The following is a 21235-nucleotide window of genomic DNA, read 5'->3' on the forward strand; positions in this document are numbered from 1 at the left end:
AGTTGTTCATATTCCTTGGTGGATCTGGTCCCATTCATTGGTTAAGTTCCAGGTCCGTATATGGATAGATCCTCCAGGTGCTGTTCCAGATACAGATCGAGTAGTTTACCAAGAAAGAAAGGAATAGGCGGGGTTTCGCCCGTAGAGTCAAAGGCAGGGCGCGTTGTAAGGCGATCAATTTGATATGTGATTCGATAATTAGGATATGGATTTGAATCCGGAACTTGAACTGATGCAACTACGAATGGATCAACTGAATGAGCAACTGGGTAAACCAGTGCCTTTGGTGCTTTTGTTTGGTAGAGCCCCCACCGGTCGGAGACTCTTTAGCAGTCTCCTCCCCCCGGGTCACTCGCGGCCATACCAGAAAAGGGAATCACTTCTGGGGCGGGAGAGGCAATCGAAAAAGTAGTAGCAGGAGATCGGGGTGGGATCGGGACTCGAACTTGCTTGCTCTTTCCTTTTGGATCTGCTGCATCTGACACGGGTGAGGGCGAGGTGGGGATACTCGACGAAGGGCTGGCTGCTCTAAACCGCCCCTCTTCTCGCTAGCAGAAAGAAGGTTTTCAGTAGCTTCTTCCTGGCCTTGGGCTTAGATCCGGATTTAAGGAAGAAAAACCGCTCGTATCGAAGTGTATATATAATATAAGATATGTTGATCCATCGTTCCTTCATCCAGATGATTCGGTAAACGGATTGGACACACCGCCCGCCAGCAATAGGAGCAGAAGATAGCCTTTCATAACCTCCGAGATCTTCACTAGTTGGAAGGAAAAAAAAAAGCTTTCTTCGGGTCACGACTTCCAGAAGGAGTCATATCATTCGACTGATTGTCTCCATTTAACAGAAAAGATCCAGATACCGCTCTCAACGCTCTACTCTCTTCCGAGAGCAATCCAGATAAGTTAATAGGAACATCTCGCCCTCCCCTCACCTGGGCTGAGAAGATAGGAACGAATCCGGGCTGCCGTGGATTCTTACAGGAAAGTAGGAAGCCCTGGCTCCCCTATAGATGCACCGGTTAGCAGGAATTACGGGAGAAGAGAAGAGTTAGAGTTGTATAGTAGGGCCATCATTCGTAGCAGCATTCTCACCAATTGATATTGACCCACCTGGCCGCTTTCCTTTCGAAAATTTCTTAGTATCGACTGGCTCTCTACGGATCTATAGATTGGCACCGGTATCAGAAGAGAAGCATTCATCCCATCCTTCCTCCCCGTGTTCCTCTTTACCTCTTGTTAGCCGCTTCCCTTGATGGGATATCAAGGTTGAATAGATAATATTTAGTAGATCACTGAGAGGAAAGAAAGATAGCACCGACCTCATCCCCTCTCCGGACGGACATCGAGCAATGGAGCCAGCAGGTTCCGGTGCTCCGGCTCCTTCTAGATTGATCCCGATAATGATCTCGAACTGCTACTGCTAATATGTTATATGCGCGCGAGCTTGAACATAAGAATCTACTGAGACTACAGGTGCCTGACCAGGTGCAAGGATCGAGATACCAAACCCAGCTGCAAATCCCTAATATAGGTGGTTCGGACCGGAGGAGAAACCGGATGAAGGGATGAAGCCAGGCATACCGGTGGATTAGACATCCCATCTCAGCTAGAAGAAACCGGTAGCCTGTTGAAAGGAGAGATATAAGAGATTGGCTGTCCTCCCCGCTTCATTCTCTCTGTCGGCCTCGGGACGAGAAGTTGGAAACACAAATGATAGGGGGGGGGGGGGGAAGTACAACTACTATATTGATCTTGACTAAGGACTTTTTGATCGGTGAAATCCTTTGATTGGTGGCACAATACGGCTGGAGGAGAAGAAATAGAAATGAGTGCTTTCCCACCGCTATAAAGTCTTAACTTAAATGCAAATCTTTTATTGAGGCAGGCTACTGCTACTATTATTAAATATTTCCAAAATAAGTAATACCATTCTTTCTAACTATCAATTGTTCCCCGCCATCAGCTCCCCTATATCCGTGGGATTCATACCCTAAAGTAGCATAGATGCAAGTTCAAGAGGCATCTTCCATTCATATCGGAAAATTCTGATCGCTTTTCAGACCTTTTTGTGGGGTCCTTTAAGCATTAAGCGACAAAATTTTAGATACGCACCCAATCGCCTCAGGTACCAAACAAAGGAGGCGACCCCAAAGTGTCTTGCAAAGGAAACAACCTGGATTCGCGCATCACAGGCAGAAATGAGACGAATAAAAAGCGACAACACCTAAAAATAGAAAGAAACCTCTTTTTTATTTTACATTTTAATTAAAAGATAAATTTTTTACGAGAAGGCATGACCAGAAGAATTGTGTGAAATAAGTGAATTTATCCAGTGGAGGCAAAATAGCATAACCAAATGATTGTTTAGCCGATGATGGATTTCGCGCCACGGAATGGATCGAGGAACTAAGGACGTTTCCAATACCGACAGCAGCTCCCGCTCCAGATCCACCTATCATCGCCGGCATAACCATAAAAAAGATCATTAAAGGAGCGTGAGCCGTTATTAAAACATTATAAAGTTGATGATTCCCACCAAGAATTTGATCGCCGGGTCGTGCTAATTCCATACGAATCAGTACTGAGAAGCATGTGCCCATCACTCCAGCAATGGCACCGAAGATGAAATATAGAGTCCCTATATCTTTGTGGTTAGTGGAGAACAGCCATCGGACCGGATTTGTCGTAAAATTGAGATTATTTCGTTTCCTTCCTTATCAGAGAGGGGCCCCTTAGGGAGCGGGGCTTATTGAAAAAGGGCGCACTCACTCTAACGGCGTACCTTGGGGAAGCCCACCAAAGCTGGATTTCGGGCAGGGCCTTGTCTGTCGGTCGAAGAAGGCCACAAGTGGAAGCAACCGATGCTTTGGTCATTCAGTTGACTCCTTGCTGCCAGTCCGTGCTTGCTGTCATGCTGGTAAAAGCAGGGGTTTAGGCCGGTTTTACCTACTATTAGATTTGAACCAATGACTCTCGCCGTATGAAAGCGATACTCTAACCGCTGAGTCAAGTAGGTCAAGCTGAGTCAAGTCAGAGAAAATAGACCTAACAGAGAAAGCCGCGCAACCTGAGTTCTCCGCGGGGCGGAGCGCTAAGAAAGAGAAAGCGTTATCACTATACGAAATGAAGCAGCGGCTAGCACGCAAAGATCAACCACTTGGAGAACGCGGAGCCTTTCTTTCTCGGTCGTCTGTCTTAATAAGTTAAGTTGATTCCGATTCATGCGGTCGTTCTCTGCTGCATTGGTGTTTTCACTCCCCACTCTCCACCATAACAAAATGTTTCCACCATATCTCAGGAGTAGTCAAAGGAAGCGATGAAAACTACAGGATTGGTACCCTTATTTGCGCAACGGCTTGAGCGCGTCAGCGCGAAAGCATGCGAAAGCCGGAGTGCGCGTTAGCGCACTTACGTTTTCTCGCTTGTTGCCCTGTAGTTTTCTTCGCTGGAGTGCGCGAGACGCAGGAGCGCACTATAGTTTTCTACGAAATAACATTAGTAGGAATAGTTGCTGAAACATCTCCAGCATCTCCACTGCCCACAGAACAATCGACTATAAGACAGAGCAGCGGAGGGACTTCAAGTATTCATGTTCAAGAGCAAGAGTAAGTCAGGTTTAGGCGAGTAAGGAGAGGCCCTTGTTTGGTACTAGAAGCAAGCTCGAACTACCAGAGAAATTGGGTGGGCCCCTGAAAAAAAACCGAAATAAAAAAGAAAGAAGAGAAATTGGGCCAGCAGTCTTCTACTTCTAGTCGATTGCTCTGTGACGGGCTTCCCTGTTTCCTGGGCTCTGCTCGCTCGTCTACGCTCCGACCCAGCAAGTAATAATTTAAAAATGATGTTCCCTTGACCGAATCGTCAAAAAGACAATCAATCAGAATCAAGAAAGAAAAAAAATGGAAATAGTGAATCAAGATGGATCCCTATCTTTATCTCTATCCACATCCACGGAGATACCTATCTATATGGAGAGAGATCTATCTAAATCGATCTAGACTATCCTCTATCCGGATAGATATGTCCCTATGAGCGACTATGCCGATCTTTATATGTTTTGGCCACGTCCGTTTCCGCTCCGAAGAGGAAGGTTTGGATCTTTCAATCTTATGTCGTGAGGGATGTGACCAATGTGAGGTCCATAAGATACCACTGCTTTTGGTGTTCTATGATTCACCTCCGAATAATGAGTAGGTAGTTCCATCCTTTTGATTCTTCTCTTCCTAGTAAACTGATGGGGGATCCGGAGCAATAGGTCGAATTACTATATAAAGAAGAGTTGTTAACTATAGGACTTCTTGTTCGAGTAGGAAGATTTCGGTTTTTCTCGTTCCTTCTCTTCGATAAGAATAGGGATTTGAAATGATACAAATTCCTCTTCATTCTGTTGTGCTCAGCGAAGGAACTGCCTAAGCATACTTTTTCGGATCCAAACTTCTTTGTTCTTTCTAAGTCTTCTTCTTGCATAGAAGAACGCAACTGTTGCAAAAACCGGGATTTTAGTAGTAGGCGGCACCCCCTCTTAGTTTTGAGTAGGCGGAACCATTCTGTTTTGGTTCTTCTCCACATTCTTACCGGGTGATCCAGGAATTTGCCTATGATTTTTTCAACTGATATGTCGATATAGAAAGATCTCCTTATTTCTTCACCGCGGGTTCTCGCGTCATTTTCTTGAAAAGATATTAGATCACCGTGGGACACTTTCAAATGAGTAATGCTTACCATTCCATTATTCACACAAACCCTTCGATGACTTATCGGCTGCCTTGCTTGAGGAATAGTTTGACGAAAATGGAGACGAACCGGAATAACGTCCGATCTTGTTTCTGGATTGAGTGGAAAAGGGATATATGAAGTTCGTTCTGTTCCTCTGTGCATATCTGTGATGGGTAAATCCCCATGAAAAAGGGGCAACTTTCGTGTAGTTTGTGATTGGATGTAACTGTTAAGATTTTCTCTCGGATAAATCTTTCTCTTAATAGATCTCTTCTTGTTCCTCAATCTTCGGAGAATGCGGCGTTGTATTATTGTAAGTTCTCTGTTCCGAACATTTCCTGGAAGTGGACGACAAGTTTTAAATCTTAATGCAGGCAAGGCATATTTCGTTGAATCAGTCTTTTTCGCCACATCGCGTATAACGGGAATCGAACCCCCTCTGCTGCTGGCGGGTGGATGGAGAATTTCCTACTTCGATCCAAGCTGAAAAACGGATGCACGCGCTAGCGTGCTAGATCGAGCGGCGCCGTTGCTTGCTCGGTGCAAACGAAGGCTCTCAAGCCCCTAACCTAATAGGGGCGCAGGAGCGCCCTGTAGTTTTCTTCGCAGGGTGTAATGAATAGAGATCTCCCGCCAGCAGTCTTCTCTTCCTATCACTTCACTTCGTTCGAGAGATCTGATCTCTTCGGACCTCACCGGGCCGGGCGAAGGGGAAGGAAGGGGTGGGTGGTCCGGGAACAGCAACGGGAGAGGGCTCGTAGCCCCCCCTCTCCCTCTTCCCCACGCCTATTTGTTCCCCGGGCCCCGGAGAGATGCGGAACTCTTTTTTTTTTTTTTGAAAAAAAAGATGAATAGATAGGGCCGTGATACATTCCGGAATATTTGAAAGGTAAATAGACTCTTTTCGTCCCCTTTTCGATGCCCGCCTGAGGACCTATGTGAATGTTTTGGAATGGGGCCTTTTGTAACAAGTAGACACACGATACAGACTAATAGATGTTCCTACTGTTACCCGTAAGTAAGATCTATTCATAGTTGGTCAGTCCCCCACGGCACGGCTTCTCGCTTTTCATGAATGTGTCTCCCCCTCTGCTTATGTGAGTTTGACCCGCCTTTGACTCTGCTTGCTTCTGACTCCCTATGAGCCGTTTTACGACCTGACTTTTTCGGGGGGTCGGCGGGACATGGGAGCCTCAGCTCATGCATCGGTTTACCGAAATCACCCCCGCTATCCCACTTCCTTCTATTCAAAAGGCGAGCAGCCCTTAAACAAAAAGGCCCTAAGAGGGCTCTTCGCCTTTATATATTACATAAGCCCTAAAGTAGGTAGCCCCGAAAGCCTCACTCATAAGTTGCCGGGGTTGACAATGGAAAAGGCAGATGGGCCGCGGAGTCATGGGAACGAGGAAAAGTCGTTATTTGTTGGAACAGAGATGCGAACGGCCTCCACTCCCCTTTCTCCTCCAACCCACAACCTTCTAGAGAGGCCTATACCTAGCCTAGAGCTGGGGGCCTCAAAACAGATCAAGCAGGAGTTTCAGTCAGAATCACTCTACTGTGCCGCCGATCTATTGATTCCATTCATTGCCAAAAACAAGGTGGCTTGCTTTCTTTCAAGCCACACTGGAAGGGAGGGGGCCTCTCTTAAGGCGGGTTGGTTGGGTCTTTGACTTTGACCGCCGCTGCGGTAGCCAAAGAATCCTACGCAATCCTAGAGCTTTCAATTTCTATTTCAATTTCTATTTCAATTTCTATAGAAATAGAAATATAGAATCGCGTGGAAAGGAGCGAAGCCTCTTTCTATCTTTCTATGTAGATCGCGTATACAGGGGATGCTGTACATGATCCTTTGATCAAGATTCCGTTACCGATTCGATTTTTGCTTTTTTTTTTCTTCTGGCCGTGCCGTTTGTTTGATTGATTCTTTGGGCGGTAAGTCAAGAATAAGGCCGATCTCCAAGGCAACTGATTCCGGAAATAAGGAACAAGGAGTCAAGAGGAGAGGTGTAGCCGATGAGCAACAGGATGAGTAAGCTAACATAACTGCAGGGGATGATGAACACAACTATCTGATGATGCATCTCAGCTGCTTCATTCCATTGAAGCTTGGGTAATGGATGATCAGATGGATCGGGTAGACGACCCAGCAGAAACATTGATTCTGCCCGACAGCGGAAAAGCGGTGAATTCTCCATATCGGCCTGGACTCCTAAAGCAAATAAGCCCCCCGATCGAAGATGAAAGCCAAGGCGGGCAGCAAAGGCCATTCTCGATATCAGCAAGATGAACGCCTCTCAGGCCACTGCATTCTCTTGTGCGCACCTCACCTCAGACTCCAGATCCCACGTCCCTGATCTTGGGTTTACCCCATTTTAAAGCGTCCCGCTTCCCCGTTTATCCCTCCTAAAATAAAAGAATCGGTCATTCTGGATAAGTTCCCCAACGCTCCCAGAGGTATCCCCAAACCAATGTTTAGGGATTCCCCAAACATTGGTAACGTAACCAGGCAGTCGGCGGAACATGAATGAGACGCTCAACTCACAGGGACTAGATAGGGAACTCGTCACCTTAGGGAAAGACCCACCTCCACAAGCCTAAACTCGTGTGGATGTCTCCCCAACGTTGGATGAGGCTCTCCTCTCCACGTGTGATCCACGAGACCATCCCATCTCATCCCATCTCATCCTATCAGCACGCATTCCATCAGAGTAAAACAGAGTGATGATCATGTGAGGGCAGTCACGTTGAGAAATCCAGGCCAATAGGCAGTGAGTGACACATTTTGGCTCACACTTGCTACTCAGCCTGACCAGAATAAACCTTCATTCACTAGCTCCTTCAGATTGTGGATAACAAGGCTTCCAATCAGTCAGCTAATGGTCCTCCACTAAGTAGAAGAGTATTCAACCAGGGCGATTTTATGGTCCCTACAATCCACCTCACCTCATACTTAAAACTAAACAAACATCGAGTCTGACTAGTGTGACTACAAATTTCAGACATGCTAAAGTCATATTGAAATACATGTTCATAACTTGTAAAGCTGGAAAATGCTGCTGATTGGAGAAATCATTTCTTTGCAATAAATAGCCCCCACCTTTGCTCACCCATTGAGCTCCTAACCAGCTTCGCCTTCCAACCGCCAACAATTTCATTGTAGTCTTCCTGGGATACCATATAAAGTCATAAAGCAAGAATATGGAGTAAGTTTAAGTACTGATAGTTAAACAGACTCAAAAATAAGGAAAAAGAAGTGCAGAGAAGAAACCCGCACTTCAGAAAAGTCATATATGAATGTCCCTCTAGCCTTCTCGACAGCATCCAATTCCCTCTGCAGAACTTTTATGAACTGAATAAGCACCATAAAAGCAAAGCTTGTTAGGTTCCTGATCCCCAGTTGTTGTAAAACAAAAAAAAAAAAATGCAGCTTATTGCAATGTTGCATAGACATGGAAACGCAAGTTGGAATCCAACATGTCTGGGAGTGACTCAGCAATTAGAGAAATGAATTTGTACATGTATATAGAAAAGTAAATGTTATTAAAACAGTATTTTTTGAAATCTACCATTCTATTACCCATAGAAAAAGGTCACAAAGTTCATTTTTATTAGCTAGTTGACATTCTGTATGAAATGTCAAATTTTTAGTACATTAGTTGTTAATTTATGTAAAATACCAACTGCCAAAATCTAAGGTTATGTTTGGTTTGAAGGGAAATGCAGGGAAAGGTAGGTAAACCTTTACAAACCTTATATAGGTTTTCCTGTCATTCCCTTCTTTTCCCTACATTTTCCTTCAAACCAAACATAACCTTAAGGTATCCAACATGGACATTTCATCAATTCAAGAGAGAGTCCATGCAACACTGTTTTTATCCTAACCTGATCTGTTCGATCTTCTGCATTGACTTCTTTAAAGCCAGCATCTCTGAGCATCTGTTGACAAAACAAAACATAATAGGCTATAGAGATATCTGAAGAATGTGAACTACAAGGAGAGAACAAAAAGGAAAAATAAAGGAGAAAGGGAAAACAGAAACTTCAAATATGGAATTACCTGACCATATGCCTCTACATCATGTAGATCATATCCTCTCTGCTCAATATACTCTGCAAATTCCTTAGATGGAGATCCAGCCCTTTTGCAGTAATCACTAATAAGAACCTTACCACCAGGCTTCAACCACTTGAAAAAGCTTTTAAATAATGCAGGTTTGTCCTGAAAGTACAACAAGGAATACATTATTAAGGAATTGGCTACTCGGATCTATGAGTTACATTATGCTTTTGTATGTGTTCTTAAGCTGGAGAAGAATGTTTAAAGCCAAAAATAAAGTATTGATAAAAAAGCTAAAGATTGAAGTTGAGAATGAAGCAAAAAACAAGAGTTGCAACCCATAGGAACTCTACACATTGAAATACCAGAGAGTGTGGAGCAATAAAATGTAGAAATTGGCTGGAAAAGAGTCCTAACAGTGATGATAAGCTTAAGGCATGTCCAAGAAGATGTGGTGGTTAATCTCACACTTAATATAGTTGTGCCTATGCTGAAAATGAGAATTCAGACATTCAATTTCAACAGTTTAAGACACAAGGAATGCATCATAGTTTGGTCATGTGCAAGAAGCCTACCGTATGATCTAAGTTTCTTGAAGTAGCATTAAGAGTTTCTGTACGGTTCATTTTACTAGTAAAGACAAATCAGCCTTTGATCTCAAGTTCTTTAAAACATGAGTTCAAGTTTTCTTGAACTGGGGGAAAACAATGCAAGAGCCAAGTGGCTGAATATGGGATTTTTTTTTTAATTTCTATGTACTTTATATTTTATATAGTAGGGGTATTTTTTTCGTTTTATATATTGCCTATGGGATAAGGTTAAAAATCTTGACTTATAAAGTTTGGTTGTGTCTGAATTTTCATAGCCATTGGTTTGAGGAGTTCAAGAGTTCTTGAGTTTTCTTGTGATTATTGCAATTCAATAATTTTTGTTTTGCCTAGTTCTAATAGGATTGCCCTCGTAATGTATATATAGAATGTTGAGTGATTTCCATGCCCTTGAGTGATTCTGGACACCCTGTAGAGTGATTTTAGTTCTCAGTAAATTTTCTTTATTTTACATCAAAACCCATAATTTTAAGTGAACAGGCTATCAGAGAGGGGCAGCAAGATAAGTGGTGGCGGAAGTAGGACAGCAGTGGGAACTTGTTCAAGATAGCTTCCCTCAAAAAACATATCTGGAAGACAGCCGCTCCATCAAAGGTTGGATTTCTAATATGGCTGGCTGGCTTTAAACAAGTGGCTTACAGTTGACAGCCTAATTAGAAGGGGTATGCAGATCACTAATCAGGTTTGTGTTCTATGAAATCAAGCGGTGGAGCAGGTGAACCACCTGTTTATTCACTGCCCAGTGGCCCGGGGAATATGCCTGATCTTCATCAGAGAGGCCAAGATCCACTGGGTTGTCTCTGGCTCCTTGGTGCTGCTGTCTTCTTGGCACAGATAAGGGAAGATCATTTGGAGTTTGGTACCAGCAACTATTTTATGAACTCTGTGGTCTGAAAGAAATAACAGACTATTTAACTATTTAAAAGCAGAGTCAGATCAGAAGAAGACCTCCTTAGGGTGGCTAGCTGCAAGAGGGCCTTGGATACAAAGGATTTATCTCAGTTGTCCCCTATGAGAATCTTGTACTCTGTGTGCCTTCCCTGGTGTTGTATGTTATTCACCTTTTAGCTATTTTTGTCTTTTTGTGCCAAACCATCTCCAGTTGCTTCCAATATTTGAATGCCCTCAGATCTATACAACCTTAGTGCAAGAACTTTAAATCTCCTTTTTCTGGAATTTTGCAATTTATTTTGTGGGAAACCTGCTCAAAATGCTTTTAAATTAAACAGCACCAAGCTATCCATTATTGTAAATATCTCTGGAAACTTTATTAAAAATTTCACCCCTAAACTTTTTTGAATTTTCTATTCTTCCACCCTTCCACATATGCAGTACTCAATGATTCGACTGAGGACCTTTTCCAACTGCAAATGATGCTTCTCTTTAGTCCCAAAATCATTTCAAAAGTCTATAGCCTATGATTACACCTTAGATTCATCTTTAGGTCATTCAGATGAATCTTCGACACAAATGCAGGGGTGGACAGATAATTTAGGCAAAACTGCAATCATATTGGATTATTGATAAGTTTAGAAGAACCTCAAGGAATGAATCCAGGTTAAGAGTAATTTACTGTTATAACATAATAACCTGAAGTTAAATCTCAACACTATTGCACATCCTGTATTGATATAAGGGGGACAATTTACTCTTACAATATGTACAAGCATGTTGTAGAAAGTTTCATGGTTTTTCCCCACATATGATAACAGCCCAACAAAGTCAATATAAGATAAATATGGTTGAGCAACAAATGCAGAAACATTTCAATAGAGTTCTGAAAATAGGCGAGCTGAAAAGTAAGAATTCAGAAAGAGGTAGATTACTTTGATGTGGAGAATGGTATCACGGCTGTAGATCACATCAAATGTGTTATTAGGATATGCTTTCTTGGTGCAATCAGCAACTTCAAATTCCACCAAGCATTTGCGGCCAATGGCACGCTCAAGAGCAAAAGAAACCATATTTATGGAAAGATCAATTCCGAAAACCTCAACATCAAAGTTTTCCGCCATGTAGAAGTCACCTCCTCCAATGCCACAGCCCACATCAAGGACTTTCTGACCAGGCGTAAGTTCCAACTTTGCCACAAATTCCTTTGTTGTGTCTGTCATATGTAGATGACACTTAGTACAACTGAAAAGATATCTCAAATAGAAAGTCAAGTGTGTATACTTTTTATTGTAAAATTCAAAATCCACAGAGGAGAACTTAAGTAACCAGGAATGTTTTTGCCACCTCACAAAACTCTCTTTAATACTAAGAAGAGTTTTATCTGACTAATAATATAGCAGACTTTAATCAAGACGATAAAATTCATAACATCAAAATAGAAGTGACATGATTATAGAAAATCAAAATATGGTTCACAACAAGAAGCACAAAGGAAGCTTGGCCCTTGTATTTTCCCCAACTATAGCATGATGCCTTGTCAAGTTACACAAACAACTTGTACATCAGAGATTATGCCTGTTAATTACAAAAAGTGCATTCGTATAAAAAAAGGTACCCCCAAAGCATCAATGTACTGCTACCCATGAATATATCCTGCCTCGTAGGGCCTTTACAATTTTATAACAGTAGGACTTAGTGGTCAAGTTGTTTCCACCACAGACACTAAGCTGCACTAACCTAAAATTTCCACAAACCTTCTATATGGAAACACTAAGGTGAGAAACTAGCCAATCTCAAGAAAAGAAGAAGAAAGGCTCTTTGCTCAGGTGACAACTAAGACTTGTTTTCAGTGAAGCTGCTGAAAAGATTATGCTGAATCTTTTTTTTTTTTTTCATTAAAGTAGGACTTGGTAGTTGAATTGTTTCCACAACAAACACTTATTTTTCTGCTGGGAAATTTAATGACTCATAACCCATAATTTGTATTGTTAATTACAAGTGGAAGAAGGAATTTATGAATATCCAAATCAAGATGCCAAGGTAAAAAGATATTGCAATCAAAAGATACAAAACTTTTTCAATTTCTCCTATTAAATGATGTAAGAAAACTAAGCTTGCATACCAATCCCTCCTGTGCTCACAAAACCTTCTCCAAAGACACGTTCATATCGTAATATGCCATTACATTTGTACTGCACATTATCCAAGAATCGTTGGAACCCCTTATCTTCATGTGAATTGACCTTTTGCAATATCCAACATATCTGCATCAAACAGGATACCATATTAGCGTTAATTCAGCTGGCTACGGTCTGACTTAGACCAAGTTGGAGAACTGCAAACTAAGAAACATCCAAACACATTGCCTGATTTTGGTTCTTCTTGTTTCTCACATATGCTCCAATGCACTTGCATCCAATAAGAGAAAGCTCGAATGAATTTCCAGACCTATCATCCAAGTGTAATTCTTTAAATACCTGCAGTACATGTCAAATTATAAGTAAAACATCACAGGTATGTAGAAAAATTGCTCTTTGAAACTAAACTTCTTCAGAAAGATCATCTAATCACAATCTTGTGTTTTTTAATCTAAATCCAGCCCCATAATGACAACAAAGATGAAAAAGAAAAATATCATTATTTTCTGGCTACACTTATAACCTGATTAGAAGTTAGAACATAGAGAATAAAATCAATATCAACTGATGAACTTTGACCACAGCTATATATAAAAAGCAACCAACTATGAACAAAGGATAAGAAGTAGCACAAAGACAAAGAAAGAAAAAAATATATATATGAATTTATCTTAATAGGATTATTTAAGGCTGAAAAACTAAATGAACTGGATAGGGTAATTAAGTGCACACCTTTGTGTAAAATCTTGGTTCACGATAGTGTGTAGGGTTGTTTTTCCGCTTACAATCTCCAGATTGATGAAAACAAGATTCTCTGAAGAAAATAAAGCCTCCAACCTTCAACCATTTTGCCATCCTTTCTGCTAGATTCTCAACCTGCCAAGTGCCAACCATGAAAATAAATGAAATAAAAAAAGCTAACTTAGATGACAACAAACTAATTTATTCAGGAGAAAAAACATTATATGGTGACAAAAAGAAGTTATAAGCAAAATAAAAACAGAGCTAAATTGGTAAATGAAGCATCAAATCAAGTAAATAAAATAATTCCAAGTTATTGAATATTTTACATATGAATTGATAAAATAAAATATTTCAGAGAAATGAAAAGATAAAATCTGACAACGTATATATGGGGTGAACATACCTGCCAAGTCAAAAGAGTAAAGGTTACTAGATCACGAAAGGGGGAAACAAAATTTAGGCAATTAATATGCTGACAACAAAAAATATTGTGATTAACATAAACAAAAGCTTATAAATATTTATTTTACATCATCATCAACTAAATAATATATAGACATATTTTGTAGGTGTTTGTGCATGTATAAACATTCTAAGATAAAATTATTTGTATACACAATTTATGATCAATTTTATCAGCTATATTTTATTAAGGCTTCCCTAAATTTTTTGGTAAATGCCCATCCTCCTAGGCTTCTTACCACCATAGGCATTTATAAGACACCGATCATGGCTAAGATGCTTAATCAGAAGCACGAATTGAATGGGAATGGAATGGATGAGAAAGAGAATTAAAAAAAATATGATTCTAGATTAAGAACATCCATTTCTCAACATATGCAAACTACAGTAAGCATCCTCCAAATCCCATATATGCATTAGTATCTAATTTGAGAAAATGATGATACAACTTGAGAAAATAATGGATAACCTCTTTATCTGACAGATACATAAGTAGCCAATTCGAGAATATTAAATCCACAGACTCGGATGCAATCTGTAAATCTGGAGATGTTACATCCGCACACAAAAACTTGACATTCTTATGATGGCCATTGATGCTTTCATTCTGCAAGGTTCCAATTTTGGAAAAGAAATATTCAGATGTCCAAGTATTCTGAAGAGAAATAACACATTTCTGCTTTCTGCTATATTATGTATAATACTAAAAAGTAACATTACCTTCTTTATCACATTTTCAATGAAGTCCAAAGCAAGAACCTGACCAGCCTCCTTAGCTAGTTCACCAGTGAAACGACCAATACCTGCTCCTAGCTCCAATACATTTTTCCCCTTAAAAGGAGGAAGTAGAGAGAGTACCTATTTGCAATCAAAATAGTTCATTGTTATAAGACCAAAAACAAATAATTAGACTATTCAAATGATAAAAAGTAATAGAAACTGAAGAAGATCCTTAGGCATTTATGCAGCTCAGGAGAGAAAAGCTCGACAATCAACCAGAAACAGGGAAGCAGACAGACAAGTAGAAAAACATAATCAATTGTACACATATTGATGGAAATTTTGAAACTCTAATTCTTAATCTTTCTTTCTATCAGAAAAAGGAAAATGGATGCATCTACTATGATGTTGTCCGTTATCTTTTACCAGTAACTAGGCATTTTTCCTAAAGATATTAGTACACAATGGAAAGACAAGCACATAATTGAAAAGTTCACTCAAAAGTCATCTGGATGATTCAATTGATGTTGAATGCATGCCAGAAAATGCTATATAATACAAGAATAAGATGGAAAACCTTTTATATGACGGATTCCCATTACTCATGGCAAGAGATCAACCACTTGTTACTGTCATAGCTCTAAAATAACAAATGACAAACCATACCAAAGACATGTTGAATATTCACATCAAACAATTTAAGACCAAATTGAATAATTTCCACAGGGCCACCCTGGTGGTTTATTAGTTCCGTCACTTCCATGCGGTGATAAAGAAGAAAGAAATTATATATTATTGGAAATGCAGTCGTAGGAAGAGAGGTTCAAACTCTGAGGCAGCCAAAAAATGTGAAAAGGAAGAGGTTGGAATAAACAGAACAATTATTTGTTTACCCTTCAATTTCTCCATGCAGGCCAGACTTCGTAAGAAGAAAATTAGAGGAAAAAAAAAGCTACCATCCTTGAAATACATCTTAATTAAGTTGGCTTAACAACATAAATCACCACCGTCTTGTGCTTGAGAACATATTTTTGACACAGAAGGGTATCCTATCTCTTCATTTCTAGATGAATTTATCCATGTGTATCAACACTCCGATCCAAAATCATATAGACATAGCTAAAAAAATCCAATCACACAAAAAATCTTAAAAACCGTAATCAAAAGAAAAAACAATAACGACAGAAAAAAAAAAATTCAAAAATGATTATCAGCATCAGACATTGGCCTTTTCCATACTTAACAAGAACAAACACCTCATAATCATGAAAGAGAAAAATGGAACATAAACCAATATCAGGTCTCCATCAAGAAATTAAAACAAAAAAAAAAGACCGAAACATAGAAATTTAGCGAGAAACACTTATTACTTCAGGTCTCTCTTCCTTGTCAAGATCAGAAGCTTTGGAATCAAGCATCATAGCTTCAACAGTCAAGTCCACAGAGTGCTCAATCCAGTAGCTCTTCTGGATCTCGCGTTCTCCACCTACAAAATTTCACAAAGTAAACCATTTTCAACGAATAGCAATATTATGAAATGGACTCCTCCATTAAATCCGAAGAAAAATAAACCAAATGACATTCGAATGAGATCTTACCTTGAGCAGCCATGGCGGTAGATTAAGACGTGAGATTCAGACGCTAATGCGAGGTTGTCTGTAAATTTGAGAGTTGAGGAAATGAATGAGATCAAAAGCGACTGCACTAACAACCCTCAACGGCCACACGAGCCCTCGAAAAGCTCCTCGATCTTCGATTGTAAACCCTTCCCCTCTGCTGCATCACCAATTCCTCTCTCTCGCTCGCTCTCGCTCTCTGATGTTCGTCGTGCTTTCTCCGTTCTGCTTCGCGTCTTCATTATATAGAATTGGCGAGTTGAAAATGAATCTTGCATCTGCGAAGCAAAACGGCCCAGTGGCGGAGAAATCGGAGTATCGGACGATATAGGAATCATGATTAGCCACGTGTCGTATCGTATGAATGGGATCTAGTGCAAGTTGACCACGGTAAGTTTATATGTCCTATCAATCCAAACCGTTGGACGGGTCACGGGTGTAAGAAGCAAAGATCTGTTGGAGCTAGACAAAGTAGGACGACCTGCAAAGCATGTTACAGGAATTTGGTGGAGGGGCTTGAACGAACGGTGGAGATTGAACTTGTGTAAAAGAGAGATTCATCAGGGTACGATGAATCTTGCGTACAATAATATAGTTTGTCTTCATAGAAACAACTTTCCTGCCCTCACATGGAGTTGTGAAGTCATCGTGTCCGGATCTCCAGCACTCGGAATGGTGTGTGCTGGGATGCGCATTTCCATTCATAAGCGAATACATCAATGACATCACCCAGTTCGCAGACTCGCAGGGGCGGAAAAATTAAAGGACAAGTTTTTCCTTAGTCTCCGAAATTTTGAGAAACCACTATTACTATTGACAATGAACAGAGGAGAGAACCAGCGACGACGAACAGAAGAGAGGGAGAGAACCAATGCCTTCCTTTTTACCATCGACGATCTGTTACCTCCCCTTCTCAATTCAAACCCAGAAGCAAAGCAACGGCGGTGGCATCCTCTCTCAGCCATTCTCTTCCTCCCTCTCTCCTCTCTTCTTTTCTTTCTTCTTCTTCCATCTTATGTTTTTCACCCCAAAAAAAGCATTGTTAATTGTCTTCTTGACAACGAACACAAGAAATACCAACAACGGTGACCATGATCATTTACCCTCTAGTACCTCTCTCTATTCATCATTTCACTTTCCGCTGACAAATTACTGTCTCCAACGGCATTGTTTGCTTTCCAATGGTGAGTAGCGACATTGTTCATTGTCTTCACTTTCCACCAGTGAACTATTGTTCGTCTTCCTCTTGATGAAACAGAGCACCCCACAGCGATTATACTCCATCATTCCTACGTCTTCGGCAACCGTTTCACTGGTTTTGACTAGTTTTTCCGTCATCCATTGTTTCTGATTTCCTCGTTTTCCCTCTCTCTCTGATCGTCGCTGCAGTCAGAGCTTTCTTCTTCACCTTACATGAATCCGACGAAGAAGTAGTTCATCATAATGCTTCCCCATTACTTTCCCATATATAAAACCAAACAATGGAAGTGTAAATTTTTACACTTTCACATCACATCCCACCCAAATTAAAACACAAAACAAGAAAAAGTGAAAAAAAAATGGAATCACAGATCTAATTTTTTGAGTTCACATATGCACCACACAAGGGGGAAGCCCTACAATGCCCACAGCACATCCCCACTATGTATTAGGATACATCATCACTTCTGATACTATCATCAGGAGATATTCCCCACTATGTATGGGGATATGCTGTGGGACGTTGTGGGGCACCCCCCTTGTGTGGCCAGATTTGAACTCGAATAATTTGGACTCAAAAGGAGAGAGAGAAATACAGCTAAACCTTAAAGTTGAATGGATGTCATTAGCGATTGTAGAGCTCTCTTTCTTTTTCAGAGTAGAGTTTTTACAACTTCAGAGTAGACTTGTCTTTTTGTCCCCAACCTTTAACTAAGGTTGCAGAGAGAAATTGTAAAACAGAGAGAAATACAGTCAGGCAGGGGCGGAAGCCATCAACGATTGCAACTTCAGAGTAGAATTTTACAAAAGAAAATTGGTTTTTCTTCTCAAACATTCCATGAAAAGCGGAAACCATCTATAAATAGACTTGTCTTTTTGTCCCCAACCTTTAACTAAGGCTACAAGTCTCACGTTTTTTGGAGCTAATTTTTTAATTTTAGTCAAGGACGAATTACAGGCGTATTCAGTTTTGGGGTCCGAATCAAAGCCATCTAACACATGTTGTTCGAAAACCACTTCTAATAAGAGATCACATCTCCATCCCAAAAGGGGCAGTTACAATGTCCCACAGTACATCCCCGCCTTGTATTAAAAACATCACATCTCTCAATGTTTTTTTATCAATTGCTGTAACCATGTTGTTTAATAATGGTTTGAGATTTAACATAAGTTGATATTGTTAAATAATGGTTCGAGATCTTGCTGAACAATGGTTTAAGATCTTGCTGAAATTTCTTCTTATGCAAACCATTCATCAATTGAATTCCCTATTTCAAAATATTTCTTATCTTAAGTTATCTATGCTTATTTTTCATACAAATGGGTTTTTCTTATGGAAATGAGGAAATCTTTTATCAATTGAATTCCCTGTTTTAAAATACTTTCTACTTTCTGATCTTAGAATTTTTCTACTTATTTTTTACACAGATGGTTTTTTGGGATCATTCAAACTATATTATTTATTTATTTTTAGTACTTTTATTTTAAAACATTAACCAAGGGCGTTATACCCAACTGACGTATTATCAAATGAATGGAAGTGCACCTAGGCACACACCATTCCGAGTGCAGGACATCCGGACTCAATTCATCCAAGTGTAGGTCTGGTCCAGTCTCATCAGCGGCCCCATGCCATGTGTTTCCGAATTCTGTGCGAGTGTAGTGCATTATTCATTATGCACAGGATATGACCAGCGCTCTGTGGTCAGCAAATCCGAATCTGTGTTTCCGTCCACACTGTTTTGGGGTCCGACCATTTTGATAACAATTGAAGTAGTTGAACACTTGAATAGTATGATTTAGCGAGTGTCTACAGCACGACTGCATTAATAAAAATAATATAATTTTGTTGTGAGAAACACACGATTACTTCTTTAATTTTGCTCCCAACGGGCCACTTAATAATGGATGAAATTGTTAAATTGAATGGCTTATTACTTTTTGTCTTTTAGGCTGTGTATGATAGAAATGACTTATTTCTGGACACTATGTATGAAACGTGGGGACATACATGTATAAAAGTAGTTTTTTTATTGGAAGGAGATCCGGACTCGCTTATTAGGCAGTGGTCTGCCAGAGTTTCTTTTTCCTACTCTTTCCTTTTCATTGAAAAATATTAAATTATTCCCTTAATTTTCATTGGAAATAGAGTCATTTAGAGATACGAGCTTCTCACGTGACATGGTCTAACATACTTCCAAAAGCTCTAATTTGTTCCATTCCCTAAATTAATATATATCGATTCCAAGTTGGTGAACCATATTCCACAATTTGGAATATATAAAACATATTTTCCCACTTTTCCCTATGTTGGATCTTGTCTTAAGAATGAATCCAAGTGGTTATTGATCCAATGAATGCATATCAAATAAATATTGATCCAATGGTCGATAATTGGAATCTTGACTGATGTACCAATATGTTATTCTACATGTTGATCAATATTCTTTTCACACACACACAAAAAAAAAACTTAAAAACAAAAACATTATAAAAATATTATTTAAGTTTAACTAGGGGTGCTTTAGGCGGGTTGGAAACCTTTGGGTGCAAACCTTTGTATGTGAATCCACTTGTATCTTCTTCTCTCTCTATGTTTTTTCTTTTATAATTTTTTTATTATATCTATTTCTATTGATCTCATTTATAAAAATGAGAATAGAGCAAGTAAAATGGTCCAAGACCCTGATTTCTCTTTTCCAATATTATTCTTGCCAAGTAATGAGCTTTTGTTTTGTATATATTAACAAATGAGCATGAATTTTTTATAATATTATTGATGAGGGATAATTTGGCCTGACGTGTTAGCATACGAACATGTGGACCAACTTGTTGATTAGATGATATCTCAGCATTTTTGAACACCTCAGCAAGTCAAGTCAATTCAGGCACCTCGGCTAGGACCAAGGTCTGAGCAGCTTGTGGTGTCCCAACCTACAGAGGGGCCACACAACCTTCTTCTAGAAGCTAGCCAGTAGTCTCCGACCTCTCTGGGGTCACGCCACACGACAATGAACCTTATCCTTATCCTGCCTAGATCAGAAGGACTCGAATAAGGCTTATCAATTTACACGGAGTCTATCCTTGGGTGCAGAATGGGCTTTGAGTTATGTGGGCCGACGATCTCAAACATGTTTCGTGAGGCCTACGGAAATTTGCCTATATAAGGGCATCACATCGAGTCTCACAAGGTATGCACGATTTAAGTTTCAAATACTAGCAATCTTGCTTTCAGATCTCTCTAAAACCCCCAATTCTCTAACTTAAGCATCGGATTGCCCACACCGGATAAGTACCTTGGAACCTCTTATACTACTTTCTTGTAGTTCGACCGGCCACGCATTAGACCAACGTCCGAACTACCTTCCAGTTAGGAGTGTTCAAATCACGCATCATCAATTATCATATATAAAAGCCATAGAAAAAACAAATAGTAGATTATTTCAACGTCAACACTTCTCGAAAATGGAATTCCATGTGTTTCACTTCTTGGGTTTCGTTGATAATCAAAGTTTTTGCGGTAATGAATATTGAACGAGAAAGCATGCCGGAATCCTTTTCAGCAATGTTGTGTTTTTCCTCATGTGAGAGGTAGTTTCTAATCTCTGCTATTCTCGTTCTTTGATAATCAGTTAGTTTTTAACTAGAAATGCCATAGGTTTCAACTCCATTACTTCTTTTATGAAATCTTTTGTTATTATTATTTTATAAATTTTAATTAGGGTTTTGGTTTAACAACATTTGTAACGAAAATTTTGTGTTTTATGTTTTCTCTTGTTAATTTTTTGTGATTCAATTAATTTTAATCAATTAGTGTTTTGGTTTAACAATGGTTTTTTATTTAATTAGGTATTGGTTTTTCAGTTCATTAGTTAAAATATGTTTAAAATGACTATCATCGATTCAACTAATAGTGGTTGTTCAACAATTTTAAGTGTTTTTTTTTAGCTTAGGCATGCCAACAGTTTAATTCCTTCTACCATACTACATTGTAAAGGATAGGTAAGGATTATTTTCGTTTTATTTTTGTATCCAAAACATGGACCTTTAGATGCATATATATTTGTCTCAAGGATGTATG

General features: G+C 39.7%; 2 protein-coding genes across 2 annotated transcripts; both read right to left on the minus strand.

Annotated features, from left to right (window-relative positions):
- Window positions 1-3918: 3918 nt before the first annotated feature.
- LOC148863869 (Alpha-L RNA-binding motif/Ribosomal protein S4 family protein) lies at window positions 3919-5272 on the minus strand. The gene is given in 3 exon segments (XM_088979534.1): window positions 3919-4241; window positions 4244-5095; window positions 5098-5272. Coding segments are annotated over 3 exon segments (1077 nt in total). The 5' UTR covers window positions 5129-5272; the 3' UTR covers window positions 3919-4047.
- Window positions 5273-7521: 2249 nt separating this feature from the next.
- LOC148863870 (phosphoethanolamine N-methyltransferase-like) lies at window positions 7522-17391 on the minus strand. Its single transcript, XM_088979533.1, has 12 exons — window positions 15937-17391; window positions 15709-15824; window positions 14339-14476; window positions 14088-14225; window positions 13145-13288; window positions 12641-12751; window positions 12397-12538; window positions 11207-11487; window positions 8773-8934; window positions 8598-8651; window positions 7990-8064; window positions 7522-7880 (listed from the first exon to the last, which is right to left on the minus strand). The coding sequence occupies exons 1-12, from the start codon at window positions 15947-15949 to the stop codon at window positions 7785-7787; spliced, it is 1470 nt and encodes a 489-aa protein (XP_088835659.1). The 5' UTR covers window positions 15950-17391; the 3' UTR covers window positions 7522-7784.
- Window positions 17392-21235: the final 3844 nt, after the last annotated feature.

This window comes from Nelumbo lutea, chromosome 3 (genome assembly GCF_056320005.1).
Source record: "Nelumbo lutea isolate HS-2025 chromosome 3, American lotus-T2T, whole genome shotgun sequence".
NCBI lineage: Eukaryota > Viridiplantae > Streptophyta > Magnoliopsida > Proteales > Nelumbonaceae > Nelumbo > Nelumbo lutea.